This window comes from Schistocerca cancellata, unplaced genomic scaffold, assembly GCF_023864275.1.
Source record: "Schistocerca cancellata isolate TAMUIC-IGC-003103 unplaced genomic scaffold, iqSchCanc2.1 HiC_scaffold_782, whole genome shotgun sequence".
NCBI classification, from domain to species: domain Eukaryota; kingdom Metazoa; phylum Arthropoda; class Insecta; order Orthoptera; family Acrididae; genus Schistocerca; species Schistocerca cancellata.
This window is the reverse complement of record NW_026046793.1, coordinates 1,796,237-1,817,537: the sequence shown is the minus strand read 5'-3', so window position 1 is coordinate 1,817,537 and position 21,301 is coordinate 1,796,237. Positions and strand designations below refer to the sequence as shown.

The window sequence follows — 21,301 nt, the reverse complement described above, 5'->3', positions numbered from 1 at the left end:
TGTTCCAATGTGACACATGTACCTTTGTGAACTCATTTTTGAGAACGCATGCTGTGATTCCGATATTTCTACGGAAACCAAACTGATCTTCCCCGAGGTCGGCTTCTACTAGTTTTTTCATTCATCTGTAAAGAATTCACGTTAGTATTTTGCAGCTGTGACTTATTAAACTGATAGTTCAGTAATTTTCACATCTGTCAACACCTGGAAAAAACTTTGTTCACTTTTGGCCACCAGGTGTAAATCTGGCACTGTACCTTGTACGACAGTATGGCATCCGTGCTGTATTGACGAGGTGCTTTTTTTGTAGCTGACTGTGCAGTACATTCCCCAGATGGTGCTAGTGCTTGGGCTGTGTCACGAAAATTTTCTATCCCATGGTCAACAGTACGGAAAGTTTTGAGTTTTATTTTACACTAGTATCTGCACAACATCCAGACAGTGCAGTGACTGGAATCTCTGAATCAGCAGCATTCTGAATTTGCTCTTCGGTTTCTGGCACAGATCAAATTTTATGACATATGGCCTGACATCATATGAAGCAATGAGGCACATTTTACACTACAGGGTGCAGTGAATGCACAGCACAGCCGAATTTGGGGTACTGCTAAACCTTGTGTTATACTCAAGAGCCATTGTCCTTTCTGTATGAAATAGTGTAATGTGCAGTCGTGAGTACCTATACAGTGACGAATTCATATTATCGAGATGTCCTCTTACAGCACGATTCCTGCTTTGGAAGACAACTCTGTGGAAGCCACTGTTTTCATGCAAGATGGAGCAACATCTCGTGTCGCTCGCCCGATGAAAGATCTGCTTAATGCAACCTTCCGTGATCGTTTTATGTCTAGAGATTTTCTAGATGCATGGCCTTCGAGATATGAAACCACGTGACTTGGTACTGGGAAGATCTAAAATAATGTGTTTACCTGGGACACATTTGGTCTCTATGTGCTCTGAAGGCCAGTAAACAGAAATACGTTGCTCAGATTTTACCAGAACTGCTGCGGCCAACTGTCGATCGCATCATTTCACAGACACAGCATCTCGATGTCTCTGGTGCTCGTATTGAATGAATTGTGTAACAGATTAAAAATAAAAACAACGCTATGACTTTCTTGCTTGTTTGACCTTTTCTGCCCATGTCCCATTCCTAATCCATTACATATGGATACATTTCTATACATCTTTCTAACATTAACACTAGAGATGGGGGATCCGCTCTTGAACTAATTCATGGAGTTCAATCTTTCAAAGGAGTGAACAATCAGTGATTCAGAAAAAAAGAACGGTAGCTCCAAACGTTTCCCACGGCAGAGAGAGAGAGAGAGAGAGAGAGAGAGAGAGAGAGAGGGAGAGACGGAGCATATCAGCAGCGCCTCTGCTGGTCAGAGCACAGTGCACGCCACACAACACAACACAGCCAGCGCCGGCCTCTGACCTGCTTCTACCTTGGTTGCCTGCATTGTGCAGTGCCCCATTGGATTTTGTGTTTCACATATGCCGTGCCGTCTCTGTGCGTCGTCTGCCGTGTGCACTGTGCAGTGTCTGGCGCAGCTTAACTTCGCATCGCACTCTGTCGGCGATCGTTTCAGTCGCACGTCCTGCCCTCTGGGCAGTTGATGCGAGCAACAGGACAGAGCCACCTAGCGGATAACATAGGAACTACTTGCAAAAACCTGCTCGCAAGGGAACGGACGATTTGTCTCGGAGCGGGTGAGTTCACCGCTCCCCTCCACCCTCGGAAATCGCCCGCTCGACGCTCACCCCACCATCTCGACTCTAGCCAGAGCGTCGAGCAAAGCGACTCAGGTGTCACTCTGGTCTCTGCGGTCTCAGCTCACGCAGTAATACAGCTCGCGGCTCGACCTGCTCGACTCAGCGCCTCTGCATCGGAGTTCGTCCCCACTGGATATTGTTCTTCGTAGTAATACCGCTATGTATATTACATTATTATGTTATGTATACATCAACTGTTTTTATTTTATTTTTATTTGTTTAAACTGATTAGATTAGGTTCCTGAAGACTCCTCTTACTATAGGATTTTTATTATGGACACTCGAATTTACGCTTTAATTACGAGCGAACCGATAAACGTATCGCAAAATGTTATACACCAATATTTTCCTTGTTTTATTCTGCGTAAGGCTATATGCAGCACTTTCGTTTTACAGTCAAATTTATATATTTTTTTCTTATTCTGGTACGGATTCTGCGATTTTAGGCGTCTTCGAAAGGAAACGTTCACTTTAAAAATATATGGCTTGCGATGTATTTGTATGAGGTTAATGAAATTTTAATACATTATAGCCAAATATATTGTTAATGTAAATCTCAAGTTACATCATTTTCCGATCACCCAAAAACCACGATAGTGCAAAATAAATCAATAATCAAAAACTTTGTCATATCGTGGAAATTTCAATAAACAATACAAAATTCTTACTCATTATCTGTGTTACTTCAAAATAGGATCAAATAAGATCAAAATACAGGTATAGTACTGGAATAAACCAAGTTTAAAGGGCAATGTGCCTTCCATTTATTTTCTATTGTAAATGAGTGGCGAGTCATGAAAAAGAGCTAATTCATTTCAGGGAGTGAACAGTTCTGATCCAATCTCTGAAAAGAACAGTTTTGCCCATCTCTAATTAACACCACCACATTTGCGTCTGGTGGCCAAAATTTGAACTAATTTTTCCCACGCATAAATAATTCCACCTGAACATGTCTACAAAGTTTCACTGTCATGTGATGATCACAGCCTACACTGGACCTCTGTGGATAGCTGCAGTTCCTCTCCTCTTGTGCTCTCAAATGGAGGTAGGGGCAAAAAACTGTTTCCGTACAAGCCCTGATTAATCTCCTCTTAGTGGCCCTTACACAAGATGTATATTGGTGGGCAGTAGGGTCATTCTCCCATTTCTCACAAATTCCAGTTCTATAATCTTTCTCAGTTGTGATTTCCTGAAAGAATGCCTCCTTGCCTCCAGGTATTGCAATCTGAGTTCACAGAACATTTGCGTAATACTTGTCTGTTAATGGACCGATGTCAAAGAATAGCTATGTAAGGTTCTACCAGTATATGAAAGCTCTCTGCAATGCTGCCTACAGTAGGATCAGGTTATATAAAAAAATGGAGAATGATACTTTCTAAGTCGAGATGAGAAGTGGCTTCCTCTGCAACACCACTAAAGTGGTTTTCGCACACAGCTTGAGAGGGAAACACTATGCCAACTTTGTGAGGAGGATTTTTCCTGTTTTTAGGAATAGTATCATAATGAAATTGCTCTATGAATCTAGAAGATATGAGAGGGGCGGGGGGGGACAGATTTCTTTTATGAAAGTACCTTTGCTGGCACACTGAATGGGCAAATAACTTAATGAATGCAGCAAGGTAACACCCTCAACAACCAAATACATACAGTTACATTAACAACAAAATAAATGCTATAGTAGACCTCTTCACTTACCTGCTTAGCATTCTTGCCGTACGATGTGATGCAATTACTGTCACACATTAGCTTCATGCCATTCTCAAGCTGCTGAGATGCTGCTTTCACAGTCAAAGTTAGGTTGTTCAGCTCACGAATTTCATGTAGCAAACTTGAAGCTTTTTGATCTGAAATAAAACGGGTGTCTAATACGAGTAACTGAAAGCTGTAATACTACAAGTCCTACAACGACCACACTTCCTCCTAGACCAGGATCATCTACGCGAAGACTCTACACTCTACATGCATCAATCATGCATCACTCGTGTTGTGAATGAAATATGCTGTTGAAGGAATAGAGAGAAATGCTCTTTAACTTAGTTGCTGAACAATTGCAGGAGGAAGCAAAATTTCTTTTACACATGACAATGTTACTGTCAAATGGAGACTAAGGGAAACATTCTTGGCAGGGTAAGTTGATAATTGCAGGAAAGAGGGAATAACTAAGTTTATAACAAACAGCATCAGTATTGTATGAGGTTATTTAATAATACTAGCATAGAAAGATAATGATAACAGAACATTTCAAACATGACCTGGGTGAAAATAATGGATGTTAATCTACACAATAAGAACTGGGTTGTCATGTTCTTTTAGAAGACCTCAAACATTCCTTGAGTGTTCAAACAAATTTCGGGCTTGCAGCTGCTCGTCGTCCAATACCTCGCACGATATTTCAGCTAGACACCTGCCAGTCATCTTCAGGTGAGCCGTCGCAAACTGGCGAAAACGTCCTCCGTTCCGCAATATATAGCGTACTGTAACTATTCTGCGCATGCGCCGAAAACTTGATAGATGAACCACACTGCCCGCCGGCAGCGCCCTCCCTGGTGGAATAGTGGAACTCAGTCGCCCTCTGCATTGCCGTTTGCCACGGCCGTTGTCGCACTCTGTCTTCTTCGATTTGAGCAAATCGTGGAGATGATGGGATTCCGTGCGCTGTCCAACTGGTAGCCACTGTCACAGTTTAACAGGTTTTCCGCCAGTTGTATTTCTATGGATTCTTTAATATTGGAGTCCCAGAAAGACGATGCTGTGAACAAAATCATTGTTTTCTCATACTCCATTGAATGTCCAATAGAAATACAACGTTCAGCAATAGCGGACTTGCTTGGCTGCAAAAGGCAGGTGTAACGTTGATGTTCAGTGCAGCGTTCTTTCACGGTGTGTGTGGTTTGACCTATGTAAGCCATACCACATTGGCACGGTATCTTGTAAATTCCGGCCTTTCGTAGTAACAGACTGTCCTTAACTGATCCCACAAGGTCCGCAATCTTCGATGGTGGGCGGAAAACCACTTTTACCTGAAATTTTCGGAGGATTCTTTCTATTTTAAACGAAGTGTTGCCAACGAAAGGAAGAAAAGCTAAAGATTGTTCCGGCTTGTTCTCCTCTTTATTCACTTCCTGCTTCTTAGTTTTAACTGTTAGTGCCCTGTTAATCTGCCGGATGGGATATCCATTTTCACTGAATACTGTCTTTAGATGGGCGAGTTCTTGAGGTAAGCTATCTAGATCTGAGACAGTATGAGCTCTATGAACAAGTGTTTTAAGCAAACTCATGGTTTGCAATGGGTGATGGCAACTCGATGCTTGCAGGTACAAATCAGTACGAGTGGGATTCCGGTAAACTGAATGCCCTAGAGAACCATCATTCTTCCTTCGAACCAGGGCATCCAAGAAAGGCAAACAACAATATTTCTCTATTTCCATGGTGAACCGGTTGTTGCTATAAATGGAGTTGAGGTGATGTAGAAACTCCATTAATTTATCTTCTCCATGAGGCCACACTATGAAAGTGTCATCCACATACCACCAAAATACTGTTGGTTTCAGAGTAGCTGATTCAAGGGCTCTCTTCAAAATCCTCCATAAAAAGGTTGGCCACGAAAGAGACAGGAGGCTACCCATGGCGACACCATCAGTCTGTTCAAAATAATCTTGATTAAACATAAAATAATTTGCAGAAAGAGCGTGCCTGAACAAAGCAGTGATATCAACAGGAAACATGTTACCAATCAGTGTCAAAGAATCTGCAAGAGGAACTTTTGTAAAAAGTGAGACCACATAAAAACTTACTAGAAGGTCTACACTGCTAAGACGAAGAGCCCCCAGTCTACTGATAAAATATGTGACGTGAGCACTTGCCTACGAAAGGTCTCAGTAAGGAAGTGAGATGTTTAGCTAAATCATATGTAGGAGCTCCAATGTTGCTCACTATTGGACACAGTGGAAGACCCTCTTTATGAATCTTTGGAAGGCCATACAGTCTCTGAGGTACACAACCATGTGGTCTTAACCTCTTGATGGTCTCTTGCGATAAGGAGGAGGAATTTAATAGTGCTGAAGTTTTCCATTGCACACGTCCTGTAGGATCGTAATCAATCCTCCTATAGGTAGAGTCACTTAGCAGACCATACCTCTAGCCTTCTAAACACCACAAGGTAACAGGGCACTAACAATAAAGAATCCTCCGAAAATTTCAGGTAAAAGTGGTTTTCCGCCCACCATCGAAGATTGCGGACCTTGTGGGATCAGTTAAGGACAGTCTGTTACTACGAAAGGCCGGAATTTACAAGATACTGTGCCAATGTGGTATGGCTTACATAGGTGAAACCACACGCACCGTGAAAGAATGCTGCACTGAACATCAACGTTACACCCGCCTTTTGCAGCCAAGCAAGTTCGCTATTGCTGAACATTGTATTTCTATTGGACATTCAATGGAGTATGAGAAAACAATGATTTTGTCCACAGCAACATCTTTCTGGGACTCCATTATTAAAGAATCCGTAGAAATACAACTGGTGGAAAATCTGTTAAACCGTGACAGCGGCTACCAGCTGGACAGTGCACAGTATCCCATCATCTCCACGATTTGCTCAAATCGAAGACAGAGTGCGTCAACGGCCGTGGCAAACAGCAATGCAGAGGGCGACTGAGTTCCACTATTCCACCAGGGAGGGCGCTGCCGGCGGGCAGTGTGGTTCATCTATCAAGTTTTCGACGTATGCGCAGAATAGTTACAGTACGCTATATATATATATTGCGGAACGGAGGACATTTTCACCAGTTTGCGACGGCTCACCTGAAGATGACCGGCAGGTGCCCAGTTGAAATATCGTGCGAAGTATTGAATGATGACCGGCTGCAAGCCCGAGATTTGATTGAACAGTCAATTCGCCAGGAAAATTTTAAAATTCACATTCCTTGAGTACTCACCTTTCTTCATCCACATATTCTGTTCTCTCCAACTGCAGTTCTTTGTGATGTCTCTCTAATCTCTTCTCACCTTTTTTCCAACATAACCAAACACTAGACTGTCTCACTAGAGGAATTCATAGTTTTGAGCACTGGGACATTTGTCTGACTAACATCTATCTAATGTTACTGTCAAGTGACAAGCTTTTGGAACTTGGGAGAGTATGAACCACAAACTGGTTATGAAGAAAGCTATGAGTGATGAAGTGGCATGTGCTAATAACTCTTACAATGCATCTGTTTCATGGAAATGAAATCAAAAGTCATCATCATCTCCGTTATGGAACTGCCTGAAATAACTAATTGTGTTTCTTTATATGTCGTTGACATTGTTTTGAAATGTTACTATTGTCCTCTGTGATTCTGCTGGTTTATCACTAGAAGTTAGTGGAAAGTAGATGCCCAGCAAATATGACAGAATATAAAAAACAAATATCAGTTGGTGCTACAGCAAACCAATCTTCAAATTATATGTTGACAATTTTTATGCAGTGTTTCATGTTTTTCATTGTCCTGAAAACTAATGTCTTGGTACGGTCCTATTAAACAACCAGCTCCATATTGCTAACAGAAGACTTACAGTTACAATCAGAATAAGACACCGCTGCATCACCATTTTGTTACCAACTTCTGAATATTAATCTTTCATAAAGTGCTAAATATTTAGGCACTGTTTGAACAATTTTATGAGCCAGTACAAATGTAAGCTTCAACTATACAGGGAGGTCCATTGATCATGACTGGGCCAAATATCTCTCGAAATAAGCATCAAACAAAAGAACTACAAAGAACGAAACTTGTCTAGCTTGAAGGGGGAAAGCAGATGGCGCTATGGTTGGCCCGCTAGACGGCACTACCATAGGTCAAATAGATATCAACTGCATTTTTTTAAATAGGAACCCCCACTTTTTATTACATATTTGTGCAGTACGTAAAGAAATATGAATGTTTTAGTTGGACCACTTTGTGATAGATGGTGCTGTAATAGTCACAAACACATGGCTCAATTTTAGACGAACAGTTGGTAACCGGTAGGTTTTTTATATTAAAATACAGAACGTAGGTACATTTGAACATTTTATTTCAGTTGCTCCAATGTGATACATGTACCTTTGTGAACTTATTTCTGAGAATGCATGCTGTTACAGCATGATTACCTGTAAATACCACATTAATGCAATAAATGCTCAAAATGATGTCAGTCAACCTCAATGCATTTGGCAATACCTGTAACAACATTCCTCTCAACAGCAAGTAGTTCGCCTTCCGTAATGTTCGCACATGCATTGACAATGCGCTGACGCATGTTGTCAGGCGTTGTCGGTGGATCACGATAGCAAATATCCTACAACTTCCCCCACAGACATAAATCCGGAGACGTCAGATCTGGTGAACGTGCGGGCCACGGTATGGTGCTTCGACGACCAATCCACCTGTCATGAAATATGCTATTCAATACCGCTTCAACCGCACGCCAGCTATGTACTGGACATCCATCATGTTGGAAGTACATTGCCATTCTGTCATGCAGTGAAACATCTTGTAGTAACATCGGTAGAACATTACGTAGGAAATCAGCATACATTGCGCCATTCAGATTGCCATCGATAAAATGGGGGCCAATTATCCTTGCTCCCATAATGCCACACCATACATTAACCTGCCAAGGTCGCTGATGTACCACTTTTCAGAGCCTCTGTGGATTTTCCGTTGCCCAATAGTGCACATTATGCCGGTTTACGTTACCGCTGTTGGTGAATGACGCTTCGTCGTAAAATAGAACGCGTGCAAAAATCTGTCATCATCCCGTAATTTCTCTTGTGCCCAGTGGCAGAGCTGTATACGACGTTCAAAGTTGTTGCCATGTAATTCCTGGTGCACAGAAATATGGTACGGGTGCAACTGATGTTGTTGTAGCATTCTCAACACAGATGTTTTTGAGATTCCCAATTCTCGCTCAATTTGTCTGCTACCCGATTCTCGCTCAATTTGTCTGCTACTGATGTGCAGATTAACCACAACAGCAGCTAAAACACCTACTTGGGCATCATCATTTGTTGCAGGTCGTGGTTGACGTTTCACATGTGGCTGAACACTAACTGTTTCCTTAAATAAGGTAACTATCTGGCGAACGGTCTGGACACTTGGATGATGTCGTACAGGATACTGAGCAGCATACATAGCACACGCCCATTGGGCATTTTGATCACAATAGCCATACGTCAACACGATATCAACCTTTTCCGCAATTTGTGAACAGTCCCTTTTAACACAGGTAATGCATCCCGAAGCAAATACCATTCGCACTGGCGGAAAGTTACGTGATACCACATACTTATACGTTTGTGACTATTACAGCGCCATCTATTACAAAGCGAAAAAAGTGGTCCAACTAAAACATTCATATTTCTGTACATACTACACGAATATGTAATAAAAATGGGGGTTCCTATTTTAAAAAACACAGTTGATATCTGTTTGACCTATGGCAGCGCCATCTAGCGAGCCAACCATAGTGCCGTCTGGTTTCCCCATTCAAGCTAAACAAGTTTCGTTCTTTGTAGTTTTTTCGTTTGACGCTCATTTCATGAGATATTTGGCCTAGTCACGATCAATGGACAACCCTGTATACACCTTTTCATTCACATAATACTGAATAATTTCCTTACTTTCAAGCTGTTAGCCCATCACGCAATGTCAACCAAGAAATAGTGAAATCACAATGTGTAGATTGCCGAGTATGTTTTTACCTTCAAAATATGGCAGTTATAATGCTTTTATGGGATCAAAGGCTGTGTCTACGAAATTGCAGACAAGGCCAATACAAAAATGACAGATTACATTTCCTGAGGACAAGCTGACATTGTCACCTTTAATTCCCATGGCAAACAGACATTACCTGCTGTGTCATGCTGTGGGGAAAAGGGGAGGGGGTGGGGGGTGGGGTGGGGAGAAGACTCAGCACCATAGCCAACTGTGTGATTGTCTTTGGCACTCCTCACAAAAGTGATACTGTTTGCCTCAATGACACCTTGGAGGTGGGACTTAATTGGGCATTATATTCCGCCTGTTACTCTGCCTTTTCATTTGGCATTAGTCAAGTTTTTTCAAAGCTTTCATTTCACCAGTCAAACAGTCCTGACACTTTCTTTGGCTGTGTGCACTGCATAACCTTGACAACAATGTCACTGACAAAGTGGCTACATACAGACAAGACTTCTACCAGAACTTACAGAAAGCCCATCCTTGTCATTACTTCTGAATAATCACATCTCCCTGGAGAAATGTAGGACCATATGAGGCAATACTGATCCTGCCATTTATCTTAGAAGATTGGTTAAAGAAAGGCAAATCAGTGTTTATAGCATTTGTAGATTTACATGAATTCTTTTGACAAATTTGACTGGAATACACTATTTGAAATACTGAAAGTTGTATAATTAAAAATGGAGCAAAAGACTATTTACAACTTTTATAAAAAACCAGAATGCAGCTGTGAGTCTGAGGACACGAAAGGGAAGCAGTGATCAAGAATGGAGTGAATCAGGTTTGTAGCCTATCCCCAATGCTATTCAATAGGTAGACTGAACAAGCAGTGGAGGACAACAGAAAAATTTGGCAAAGGAATCAAAATGCAAGGAGAACAATTCAAAAATTTGACATTTGCAAGCAACACTAATTTTGTCACACATTAAAGGTCTCTGAAGAATGGTTGATCACAATGAATGTGTCTAAAAGGAGTTGTAAAATGAAGACAAAAAGTGAAAATGATGCATTCCTGGAGCAAAGAACTATCTAGATGTTGACATGAAATCACATCTGCTACAGTGCTGCGGATCTGAGAGCAACTGTATAACTCCTATCATCTCATCGAATTGATCACGGTAGACAAGATAGTTTAAGTATAATACACTGAAAAGGAAACATCTTTGAAATGAGTATATTTATTATGCATGTATTTTTTTATTACCAATGTACTACTAGTTCCTTTATGGTTGATCACAACAAATTGTGAAATGTTAGTTACATGTTCTTTACTGATGACCTTCAGTCTCTCTCTCTCTCTCTCTCTCTCTCTCTCTCTCTCTCTCTCTCTCTCTCTCTCTCTCTCTCTCAACCCCCCCCCCCCCCCCTCCGCCCCGCTCTTTCTTCAACATCATGCAACATGTGGGAATGCATAACACTGGAAATTCCTGGATGGAATAATGCATATATGTCGATGTGAAACCTTCCAAAAAGATTTTCAGATGATGTCATGTGGCTCTGCTTCTAAGAAAGATATTGGATGATTGCAGAGATGCCTATAATCTTCTGACAGAGTAGCAGCACATCAATTACACTGCAGTAAAGGAAAAACTTTCTAGCAACCATCAAAGTAGTATTTAAGCAGTCTATCCTTTTAATGGTGCCCATGTCTATATACTTTTAGCAATTCCTTTGCCTGAATTCTCATACATTTTTCTCCAACTTTAGCACTTTCTGTAGCACACTCTCAAAAACAGTTTATGACACCATTTGAATGATCACTACTGGGACTGAATTTCAGCAGTATGGTGGTATAAATATTGAAACACTACTAGTAATAGTAATATTAATAATAATTAAAATCAACTATTGCATATTACAAGGCATTAACTAACCAACATTGGAAAAGACGTACGTTTTTCTTTGATCTCTCTTTTAAGAGATTCTATCCTCTCCTTTTGTGCTAATTCCTTTGCTTTCTTTTCCTGGACTTCCATTTTTAATGCTTTGTATTCTCTTAGCAACGCTAACCTTTCTTCTTCCTTTGACTGCAAGAAATAAAATGCAGCATTATTAATAATTAGTTGTTATTTTTGTGGGTTTGGCTTGAATGTAATGACAACTGGACTGTTAGACCAGTGTCAGTCATCAGATAGCTGTTTATGGAAGACAGACATACTATATAAATATTTTCAATAAATTTAGTAAACTGTCTGTCAGTGCTGAGAAATATGGAAAACAATCAACATGCAAAAAAGCTCAAGGTGATGACTCATCATACAATTTCTGAGATTTCCAGGTTGAAATTCCAAATTTTCCAGAAGTAATTTTTTGTTGTATGTGAGAGCAAGTTTTATTTATCTAACTTCCATGGCTGCTAATTAAACACTTTTAGTTGCCACTTGATTTAATGGTGGTTATTACACATTGAGCTAGCAATGTAAACAAGTTTGCTAAGAAATATGAATACAGGGTGTGCATCAAGACCGGGAACACTTTCAATTATTTACTGCACAAGAACCAAACACTGTACAGATATCATACATATGTCATTTTGAAGAGAAACTCAAAGTCTCTCTCTTCCCCCCCCCCCCCCCCCACATATATATACAGCCATAGCGTAGTTTGGCAATTTGCCAATAGTCAGTGCTAGCCAAAACACGGCCGTGTTACAGAAGGGGACAACTGCTTCATGAAATGGCTACCCCAATCGCCAAATCGCACTGTGAGAGCCTTTTTTTTCTATGGGGACAAATTAATGATCTGGTGTACGTACTGCTTCTACCACTCAACGTAGAAGAGCTCCGGGAGAATACAAGAAGTGACTGCCACACTGGTACGGGCATGGCAAGAATTCTATTACCATATTGACATCTGCCGAGTCACTCACGGTTTGCATACTGAATGCTTGCAAAAAAACGCACCTTTCAGAGTTTCTCTTCAAAATGCAATATGCATGACATCTGTACAATATTTAGTTCGTGTGCAATAAATAATTTAAAGTGTTCCTGGACTTTATGTACACCCAGTATAATGTTCAATATGAATAGCATGTTCAATATTAATACTCTGTAACAACAGGAATATGTAATAATTTACTATATATTTTATTCATACTGAGAAAAGTTATTAGAACACAGTATGAAGGAAAGGTAAAGTAGCACACAACAAATTTACTAATGAATTTTTATTGTTCTACAGTACAAAAAATACTCGCCTCAGTATTCAAAAATAGTGTCAGCCAAAACCAAAAGAATGTCACATCAGCTTTAAACTGATTTGGAAGTAGTATTTGAAACAAAATGGTTGAGAATGTCACAATGAAAGACTATTGATTCAAAAGGCTCTAAGCACTATGTGACTTACCTTCTGAGGCCATCAGTCACCTAGAACTTAGAACTAATTGAACCTAACTAACCTAAGGACATCCTACACATCCATGCCTGAGACAGGATTCGAACCTGCGACTGTAGCGGTCGCTCGACTCCAGACTCTAGCGCCTAGAACCGCACGGCCACTCCGGCTGGCGAAAGACTATTCCAAGAAATATTTGAATGAAGGTAATTCAGACATAATATGGCACCACATTTGCTTACAAATTTTACTGAAGATAAATGAAATTAAAAAGCACTATGTTACTCTACATAACCTCCTTCACTGGACAGTGCACTTCTTAGCCTATGTGTTCATACATCGGAAGCAATTCCCTGAAGTTGTCAGTGAATTACCCCAACTACTACCACTTTCTGTAGCTCGAGCACAAGTAATTTGGCGAGTTTAGAATAGGTGCATTTCACCACTTCACTGACCCATGCACACTGGTGTGCAGTGCTACAGAGGGGGAGAAGAGAAGTGGGCAGAGGCAGATGGAGGACAGCAATTAGGGAAGATCGAGGCCTGGAGGTTATGGGAGAGTGTTCCAACTAGTGCAGCTATGATTAAAACAATTTATTACAGAATAACCATTTGACATAATAATTTACTAATATATAAGAAACTATCAGCCTTGATTGCGGTAATGAAACCAATCTTTACCTAGGTTTCAGCCCAAATAATTGACCCGTCTTCAGAATATATACCTGAATCTATAATTTGTCTAAGAGGGCATGTCTTATTTCTAGACCATGCCCTCTTAGACAAATTATAGATTCAGGTATATCTTCTGAAGAAGGCTCAATTATTTGGGCTGAAACCTAGGTAAAGGTTTGTTTCATTACCACAATCGAGGCTGGTAGTGTCTTATATATTAGATTATCACAATTGCTGACTGTGCTGCTATGTTGAAAGTACATCATAATTTACATTTGATGCAGTTACATAGTTACTAGTTTTTTTTAGACCACTTATGTTAGTAAACCTCAATGTATGCTCCCTCGGTAGCTTGGAGAATGTTGAGATGGTATTCACGTTCCCACCAGGTGTTTCGTAACATGTATTCTGTCACGGTATCCACAGCAACTTGTATCCTAGCCTTCAGTTCATCAATGTCAGCAACTGGTGTGACGAAGACTGTCCTCGATATAGCCCCAGAAAAAAAGGTGAAGGGGCGTAATATCTGGAGAGCAGGGTGGCCAGGGTGTTGGACCGTTCTTTGCAAGCCACCGATCCGGAAATGTTTCATCCAGGAAATCACGCACCATCAAAGCCCAATGGGGGGTGCTCCATCTTGCTGGAAAAGTATCCACGGTCTATATTCTTCTAACTGTGTGGCAATGAACTGTTGCCAAACATGGAAGTAAATGTTAGCGGTAATGGATTTTTCCGTGATGAAAAACAGACCAAAAACCTTGTTATGCATGAGGCCACACCAAACATTCATTTTTTCACTGTTTCACAGTAACTGTACAGTAGCATGTAGAGACTCTGAACCCCTTGTATGGACATTATGCCTCGTTACCATTCCACTGACACGAAAGGTGGATACATCAGTAAAGAATATGCGATTTAAGTAATCATTAGCACCATCAATCCTGTTTAGAATCTCAGCTGCAAATTCAGCATGTGTCAGCAAATCATTCGGTTGCAAGGCCTGCAAGATTTGCACTTTGTAAGCACACAACCTAAGCCTTTCACGAAGAATCTTCACCACACTTGCTTGCGATATTTGAAGTTCACAAGAAGATCGACGAGTCGATTTAGACGGACTCTGTCAAAATGATTGTCTAACACTATCAACAGTTGCATCACTTACACAAGGCCTGCCACTTCGAGGACGATCTTCAACACTGCCCGTTTCGTTAAACTTTGCATACCTCGCTTTACCGATTTAAAGTCAGGAGGGCTGCGTCCATAGGAAGCCCGAAATTTACGCCGAACACCGACTGGTGATTTCGTTTTGTGAAAAGAAAGCACACATTGCTCTTTCACCTGCTCTGATGCCATTTCTCCAGCAATTAACGTGACCTAACAGACCGCATTGGTGTTGTGGAGCACTAGCACCATCTACTGGTCGCAACAACTAGTAACACTAGCCTATGTAACAGCATCAAATGTAACTTATTATGACAAATGGTTATTCTGTTATAATTTTTTATGATCAGGGCAAGACTTTGCGCTCACCCTGTATTTCTTCTGTAACCCAACATTTCTTTACAGTCACTTTCGTTGCCTTTATGTCTGTCTGTTCAACTTAAGTGACTGCCCTTTTTTCGAAAGTTCATTCCTCTTCAACTGAACTGCCTACTGTGAATTTTTTGTCACAGCATCTACAGCCTTAGATAACCTCAAACACATCTCGCCCATCCTCAGTGCTTCAGTATCCAACTCCTTCCACTTTGATTCTTCCAGAAGATTATCTTACACTTCTCTCTACTCTTCATTACTCAATCGTGATCCGAGTATCTGCATCTGGGTATGCCTTAAAACCCAATATCCGATTTTGGAATCTCTTCTTACGATCCAAGTGCATCTCCTCCTCTAATAAATCATTAACAGTATATTCGCTATTACCAGCTGAAATTTGTTGCAGACAGAGCTATTGAAATAATAGTCTGCTCACTCAGAACATGGCATACAGACTTATGAAAAATACCCAATCACTGAGACATGTAACATTTCACTGCCACACCGAACACTGAAGTGGAACCGAGGCTTGCAGCAGAAAGTGACTGATTACAATCTGGCAACAACCCAAGATTCTTGGATTTCCCAAATTTTAACCACACCATTATGGCTCACCTATATTACCATCGAGGGAGTACATGCAGGTTATGTAATTAACATAAGAACAATGAACAACTGGAACCAACTGAATGAAGCATTGCAGTTGTACAGACACCGACTTCATCTTCGGGAATATTTTGCTCTGTCCTGTCACCCAGATGTTGGCTTTTTGTCATTTTCCTAAATCACTTCAGGCAAATACCAGATATGTGCGTTCAGCAAGACCACAGCTAACCAACTGTCCTAGCCTCATAAAACATTCTGTGTGCATGTGTACTGGAGCTACTTGTATTCATAGTGTTATGGTGAGACATCTTACACCATCATGACAATTTCTGGGTTAAATAAGCACATACATAAAACAGAATGACATAGATCTGGTCTGCTGCTCTGGTCTGCTGCTATCTGCTCAAGCAGTCTATGAATGATAAAGTACAGAGGAAAATCACAGGTGTATCAGTAATGGTAACGCTAATGCAAAAAGAATGGATAGGAAGATCTGTTACGACTAGACCTCTAACAATATATAACAGCAAATAATCACCACAGAGACTTTTTTAAAATAGTGCAAACTTACATTTTTTTCATCAGATTCAGACTTCTTTTTCATTTCACTCATAGCCACACGTCTCCGTATCATCTTCACCTCCTCTTCTGGACGGATGCGCATCATCATCTCTTCTATGATTGGTCGTATTTGTGGATTACACACACTGGATAGTACAACATGCTATTACGATTGGTTTGCCGTGTTAAAAATAAAAGTTAATAGTCAAAGAAATAATATAAATACAAAAGTTACAAGACATCAGAAAATATCAGGGTATTTACAAATATTTAGCAAATTACACAGCACAGTAGTGTCACCTAGTGAAATGCACAGTTACCACTGTTTTAAAGTTTTTCATTTGTTACTGTTAGAAAAAACAGCTCAGAAACAGACGAACAACTAGAATGACAACAGCACAACCAGTGTTCGGCTGTAGTGAACTGTTTAAATACAAACAAATATGAACCTAGACTATACTAGATGCCAGTCTTACAACAACCTTTACTTAGCATTCGCATTCATTGCTTTCATCAACTCGACCAAGTTATCACCTTTCACCCTAAACTAGACTTCAGGCTACTGCTACAGAACTGTGTCATCACAACCAATCAACCCCACTTCAGCACGACACCAGTTGTACCATACTCATTCTAGCAGCTCACCAGAAACTGGCTAAGGTTTTTCAGCTTGCATTTAAGGAAACTTGCGAAAAATGGAAATTGTGTGTGAGAGATTTGTTATATGACTTAACAATTTTTGTAATGGCCAAAATCAACAACCGTGCCTCAAATCCTATTGTTCAACTTTTGATAATCACCTTCACAGATGGCTGTTTACAATTCATCACAAACATGATTCTGTGAGAAGTAAATTATGTTAAGATGAGATCCGGAAGGACTGGCACATGACTTATTGTGATACATCCCAAGGCACGATGAGACTGCAACGTATTTGATTTTGCATTAACATCTAGCTATGAAAAAGATCTGTTCCCAACAAATGCCACAAAACTGAAGTGTCAATTACTGTAAGGAAATGCTTAAAAAATTCTATCAACGGGAAGCAAGATGTCGATACAAAATCCTAACAGGAGACAAAACTGTCATATTCCAGAAACTAAGTAACGATCACTTGTTTGTGTGTCCGAGTCAAAGTGAGACAAAGAGGTTTACGACAATTACTGAAGTAGAAAAAATAAATTAGAAACTAGAATGCAGATTACCATGGCTGGCTGATCATGAGAATAGAAAGGAGAAGAGAGCCACTCTGCATTACATTAAAACCACCACCCTAAAAGCCGTACAGTGGAGGACACAGAGGGACAAAGGACATACCCTAAAACTCATATCAAATGATAAAACACACCCTCACAAATAGAACATAGAACTAAAGCTACTGTTGGAGCATTGTCGCCTAACACTGAAGGTAGGGTGCTGGGAAATTTAAAAGTCCGCCACAGACCGGCTAAAAGTGGGCAGTCCAGCAAGAGGTGAACGACTGTAATTTGGAAGCCACAGCGATATTGAGGTGGGTCCTCGTGACGGAGGAGGTAACTAGGTGTGAGCCACGTACGGTCGATACGGAGTCGACAAAGAACAACTGATTCTATGCAAGACGCCCGCAGGGAAGACTTCCACATATTCGCAGTCTCCTTAATGACACAGTTTGTTGTGCATACTGTTACGTCACTCCGTCTCCCAAAGCTGAAAAACCTTGTGACATAAGACAGAACACACAGCAGTTTCATCAGAGATACCCATTTCCAGCGGAGGTTTCCGCATAGCCTGTCAACAAGTTCGTTACCTGGGATTTCAACGTGTCCTGGGGTCCACACAAACACCACTGAACAAGTGGACCGTTCCCAGGCAGACGTGGCCTCCTGCATGTTTGCTACTAAAGGATGGCGAGGATAGCACTGGCCGGTAGCTCGGAAGCTGCTCAGGGAGTCAGAACAGAGAGGAAACTGCTTACCAGAACAGGAACGAATGTACTGAAGTGGATGAGATATGGCCACCAGCTCTGCAGTAAATACATTGCAGCTGGCAGGCAAGGAATGCTGTTCAATATGGTCTCTGAACATAGGCGAAGCTAACATTACCATCAGCCATCGAGTAAACAACTTCGGAGTCCCAGTACACGTCAAGAATTGAGAGGAAGCGACAGCAGAGAGCGTCGGGGTTAAAATGGTCCTTAGGGCCGTGCAAAAGGTCCAAACAACGCTTCGGCCGAGGTATACACCGTGGAGGTGTACGTGAATGGACCTCAAGCAGAGATGGTAAAGAGAAGGACTCCAGTTCAGAGAGAAGGGATCACACGCGAACCGAAATCGTGAGCCCTAATGTTGGCCACCGATGCGGGAGGTAAACTGCTGCATGCGGGAAAAGAAGACAGTAATTCAGATGCTCAGAGGAGCTACGAATGTGTGCAACAAAACTGTCAAGAAGTTGTGCACATCAGATCCACAATCGAGGGACTCTGGCCTCCACCAGGACACTGGTCACCCGACTCTTTCTAAAAGCTCCTGTCGCTAGGCAAATGCCACAGTGGTGCACTGGGTTGACTAAACGCAATGCTGAGGGCACCACCGAGCCGTAAACCGGACTCCCATAGTGAAGGCAGGATTGAACAAGGGCTCTGTAGAGCTGCAGCAACGTAGAGCGATCTGCACCTGAGTTGGTGTTGCTCAGGCAGCGGAAGGCACTGAGATGCTGCCAGCACTTCTGCTTACGCTGACTAAGTCAATTGAGCTTCTGGATGTCCTAAGAATCACTATATCTTCACTACAGTGAGTGGATCATCAATAAGATGAAGTTCAGGTTCCGGACGAATGGTACGACGCTGACAGAAGTGCACGACACACGACTTTGCGGCAGGAAACTGTGCCTTGTGAATGGCACCCTGCAGGTGCTGCTCAGCAACACCAGTACTGGAGGAGCAGTACAAAACGCAGAAGCCATCTGCATACAGAGAAGGGGAGACCGACAGCCCTACAGCTGCTGCTAAGCCGTTGATTGGCACTACAAAATTGAGACACACTCAATACGGAGCCCTGAGGAATGCCATTCTCCTGAATATGAGGGAGGGGGGTGGGGGGGGCGGATTATGGGAGGCACCAACCTGGACACAGAGAGTACGGAGCTAGAGGAAGTTTTGGATAAGTGGAGACCCCACTTATACAATGTGGCAAGGATATGATGTCACCAGGTCGTGTCAAATGCTTTACGGAAGTAAAAAAAGACAGCAACCAGATGTTGGCATCTGAAAAAAGCTGTTTGGATGGCAGACTTGAGGGACACAAGATTAGCAGTGGTAGAGCGACCCTGGCAGAAACCGCCCTGACATGGAGCTATTAGGCCATGTGACTCCATCTCCCAACCCAACAACAAACACACAATATGTTCCAGCAGCTTATAAAGAACATTGGTAGGGCTGATGGTCCAATTACTATCCGCATCAAGTGGGTTTTTACTGGGTTTGAGCAGTGGAACGACAGTGTTCTCCCGCCTTGCGATGAAAAGATGCCATCACACCAGATCTAGTTGAAGATGATGAGGAAATGGCACTTGTAGTCAGAAGAGAGATCATCTGAATGCGGATCCAATCCGGCCCACGAGCTGTGCCGGGTCAATGTGCAAGTGCGCTGAGGAGCTCCCACTCCATAAATGGAGCGTTAAAGGGTTCACTGTGGCGTGTAGTGAATGAGAGGACTTCCCTTTCCACTCGCCGTTTCAGGGTGCAAAAGGCTGGGGGGGAGGGGGGTGTAGTTCTCCAACGCAGAGGTTCAAACACAGTGCTCGGCATTCGCGTTTGCGTCGGTACAGAGCACGCCATTGATGGTAACACCAGGGACACCTGTTGGGGTCTGGTACCCAAAAAGACATCTGATCTTTGTCCAGACATGGGAAGGTGACATATGGCACCCAATGGTCGACACCTACCTCTACCAACACTCCTGTTTCCGTCGTTTTACAAGCTGGCATACACGGGTACGGACTCGCTTAAAGGCTATCAGATACTGTAAAGAGTGCCGCTCATGTCACTGTAGAGCTTGGCAACTAATTGCCTAATTGCCTCAGTAATTTCCGGCAACCACCAAGGGACTGTTTTTCGCCGGGGAGGGGGGGGGGGGGGTGGGGGTGGGGGGGGGGGCACCCTGAAGAGCGAGGGATCACCTGTTCAACCGTCACATCGATGTTACCATGTCAGGGAGAGTTTAAGTTAAAGTTTCCCAATCCACCTTGTTTAAAGCCCATCTGGGCAGGCATCTGTGGGCCTGACGCAGGGGCAGTGACAGGAAGATGGGGAAGTGGTCACTACCACACAGGTCGTCACGTGATCTCCAGTGGATAGATGGGAAAAGTCCTGGGCTGCGAATTGATAAATCAATGGTCAAGTAACTAAGTAACCACACTCAAATGTGTGGCAGGCCCAGTATTTAGGAGGCAGAGATCGAATTGCGTCAGTAAAGTTTCAACAGCTCTGCCTCGGCCAGTAACCACGGTGCCACCCCACAAGGGGTTATGGGCGTTAAAATCTCCCAAAAGTAGGAAAGGTTTAGGGAGTTGATAAATCAGTGCATCTAATACATTCAGGGGTACTGCACCATCTGGAGGGAGATATACGTTGCAGACAGTTATTTCCAGTGTCATCCATATTCTGACAGCCACAGCTTCAAGAGGGGTTTGAAGGCACACATTTTCACTACAGACCGAGTTTACGACATAAATGTGAACTCCACCCGACACTATTATAATAGCTACGGTTCATATAATATCCCTTATAGTTGCAGGGGGCAGGTGTCTGCATTGCCGGGAACCAGGTTTCCTGGAGGGCAATGCAGAAAGCAGGTGTAAAGCTTAACAGTTGCCATAGCTCAGCCAAGTGGTGCAAAAAACTGCCGCAATTCCACTGGAGAATGACATCAGCGTGCGACTGGGAAGGTTTGGAACGTTCAATGAGGCAGTTTATGCCTCAGGGTCACCTGCTGCCACCGACTTTTTGCCTGAGCAGTCTATATCCATTGTGTGTGAGGGTCCAGCAGAGCTTTTAGGAAGCAGTGGTGTGGGCGCCACCACAAGTTCCTTGTTCT

At 42.2% G+C, this 21,301-nt stretch overlaps 1 protein-coding gene across 1 annotated transcript in view; it reads right to left on the bottom strand.

Annotated features, from left to right (window-relative positions):
- Positions 1-21,301, bottom strand: part of LOC126143133 (disks large homolog 5-like) — an 86,252-nt gene that overhangs the window by 43,578 nt on the left and 21,373 nt on the right. The window contains exons 2-4 of the mRNA XM_049915342.1: positions 16,240-16,375; positions 11,416-11,548; positions 3,475-3,623 (exon numbers count right to left, since the gene is read on the bottom strand). Of these exons, the coding sequence (XP_049771299.1) occupies positions 3,475-3,623; positions 11,416-11,548; positions 16,240-16,338 (381 nt within the window). The 5' untranslated portion in view covers positions 16,339-16,375. The remainder of the gene's footprint in view (positions 1-3,474; positions 3,624-11,415; positions 11,549-16,239; positions 16,376-21,301) is intronic.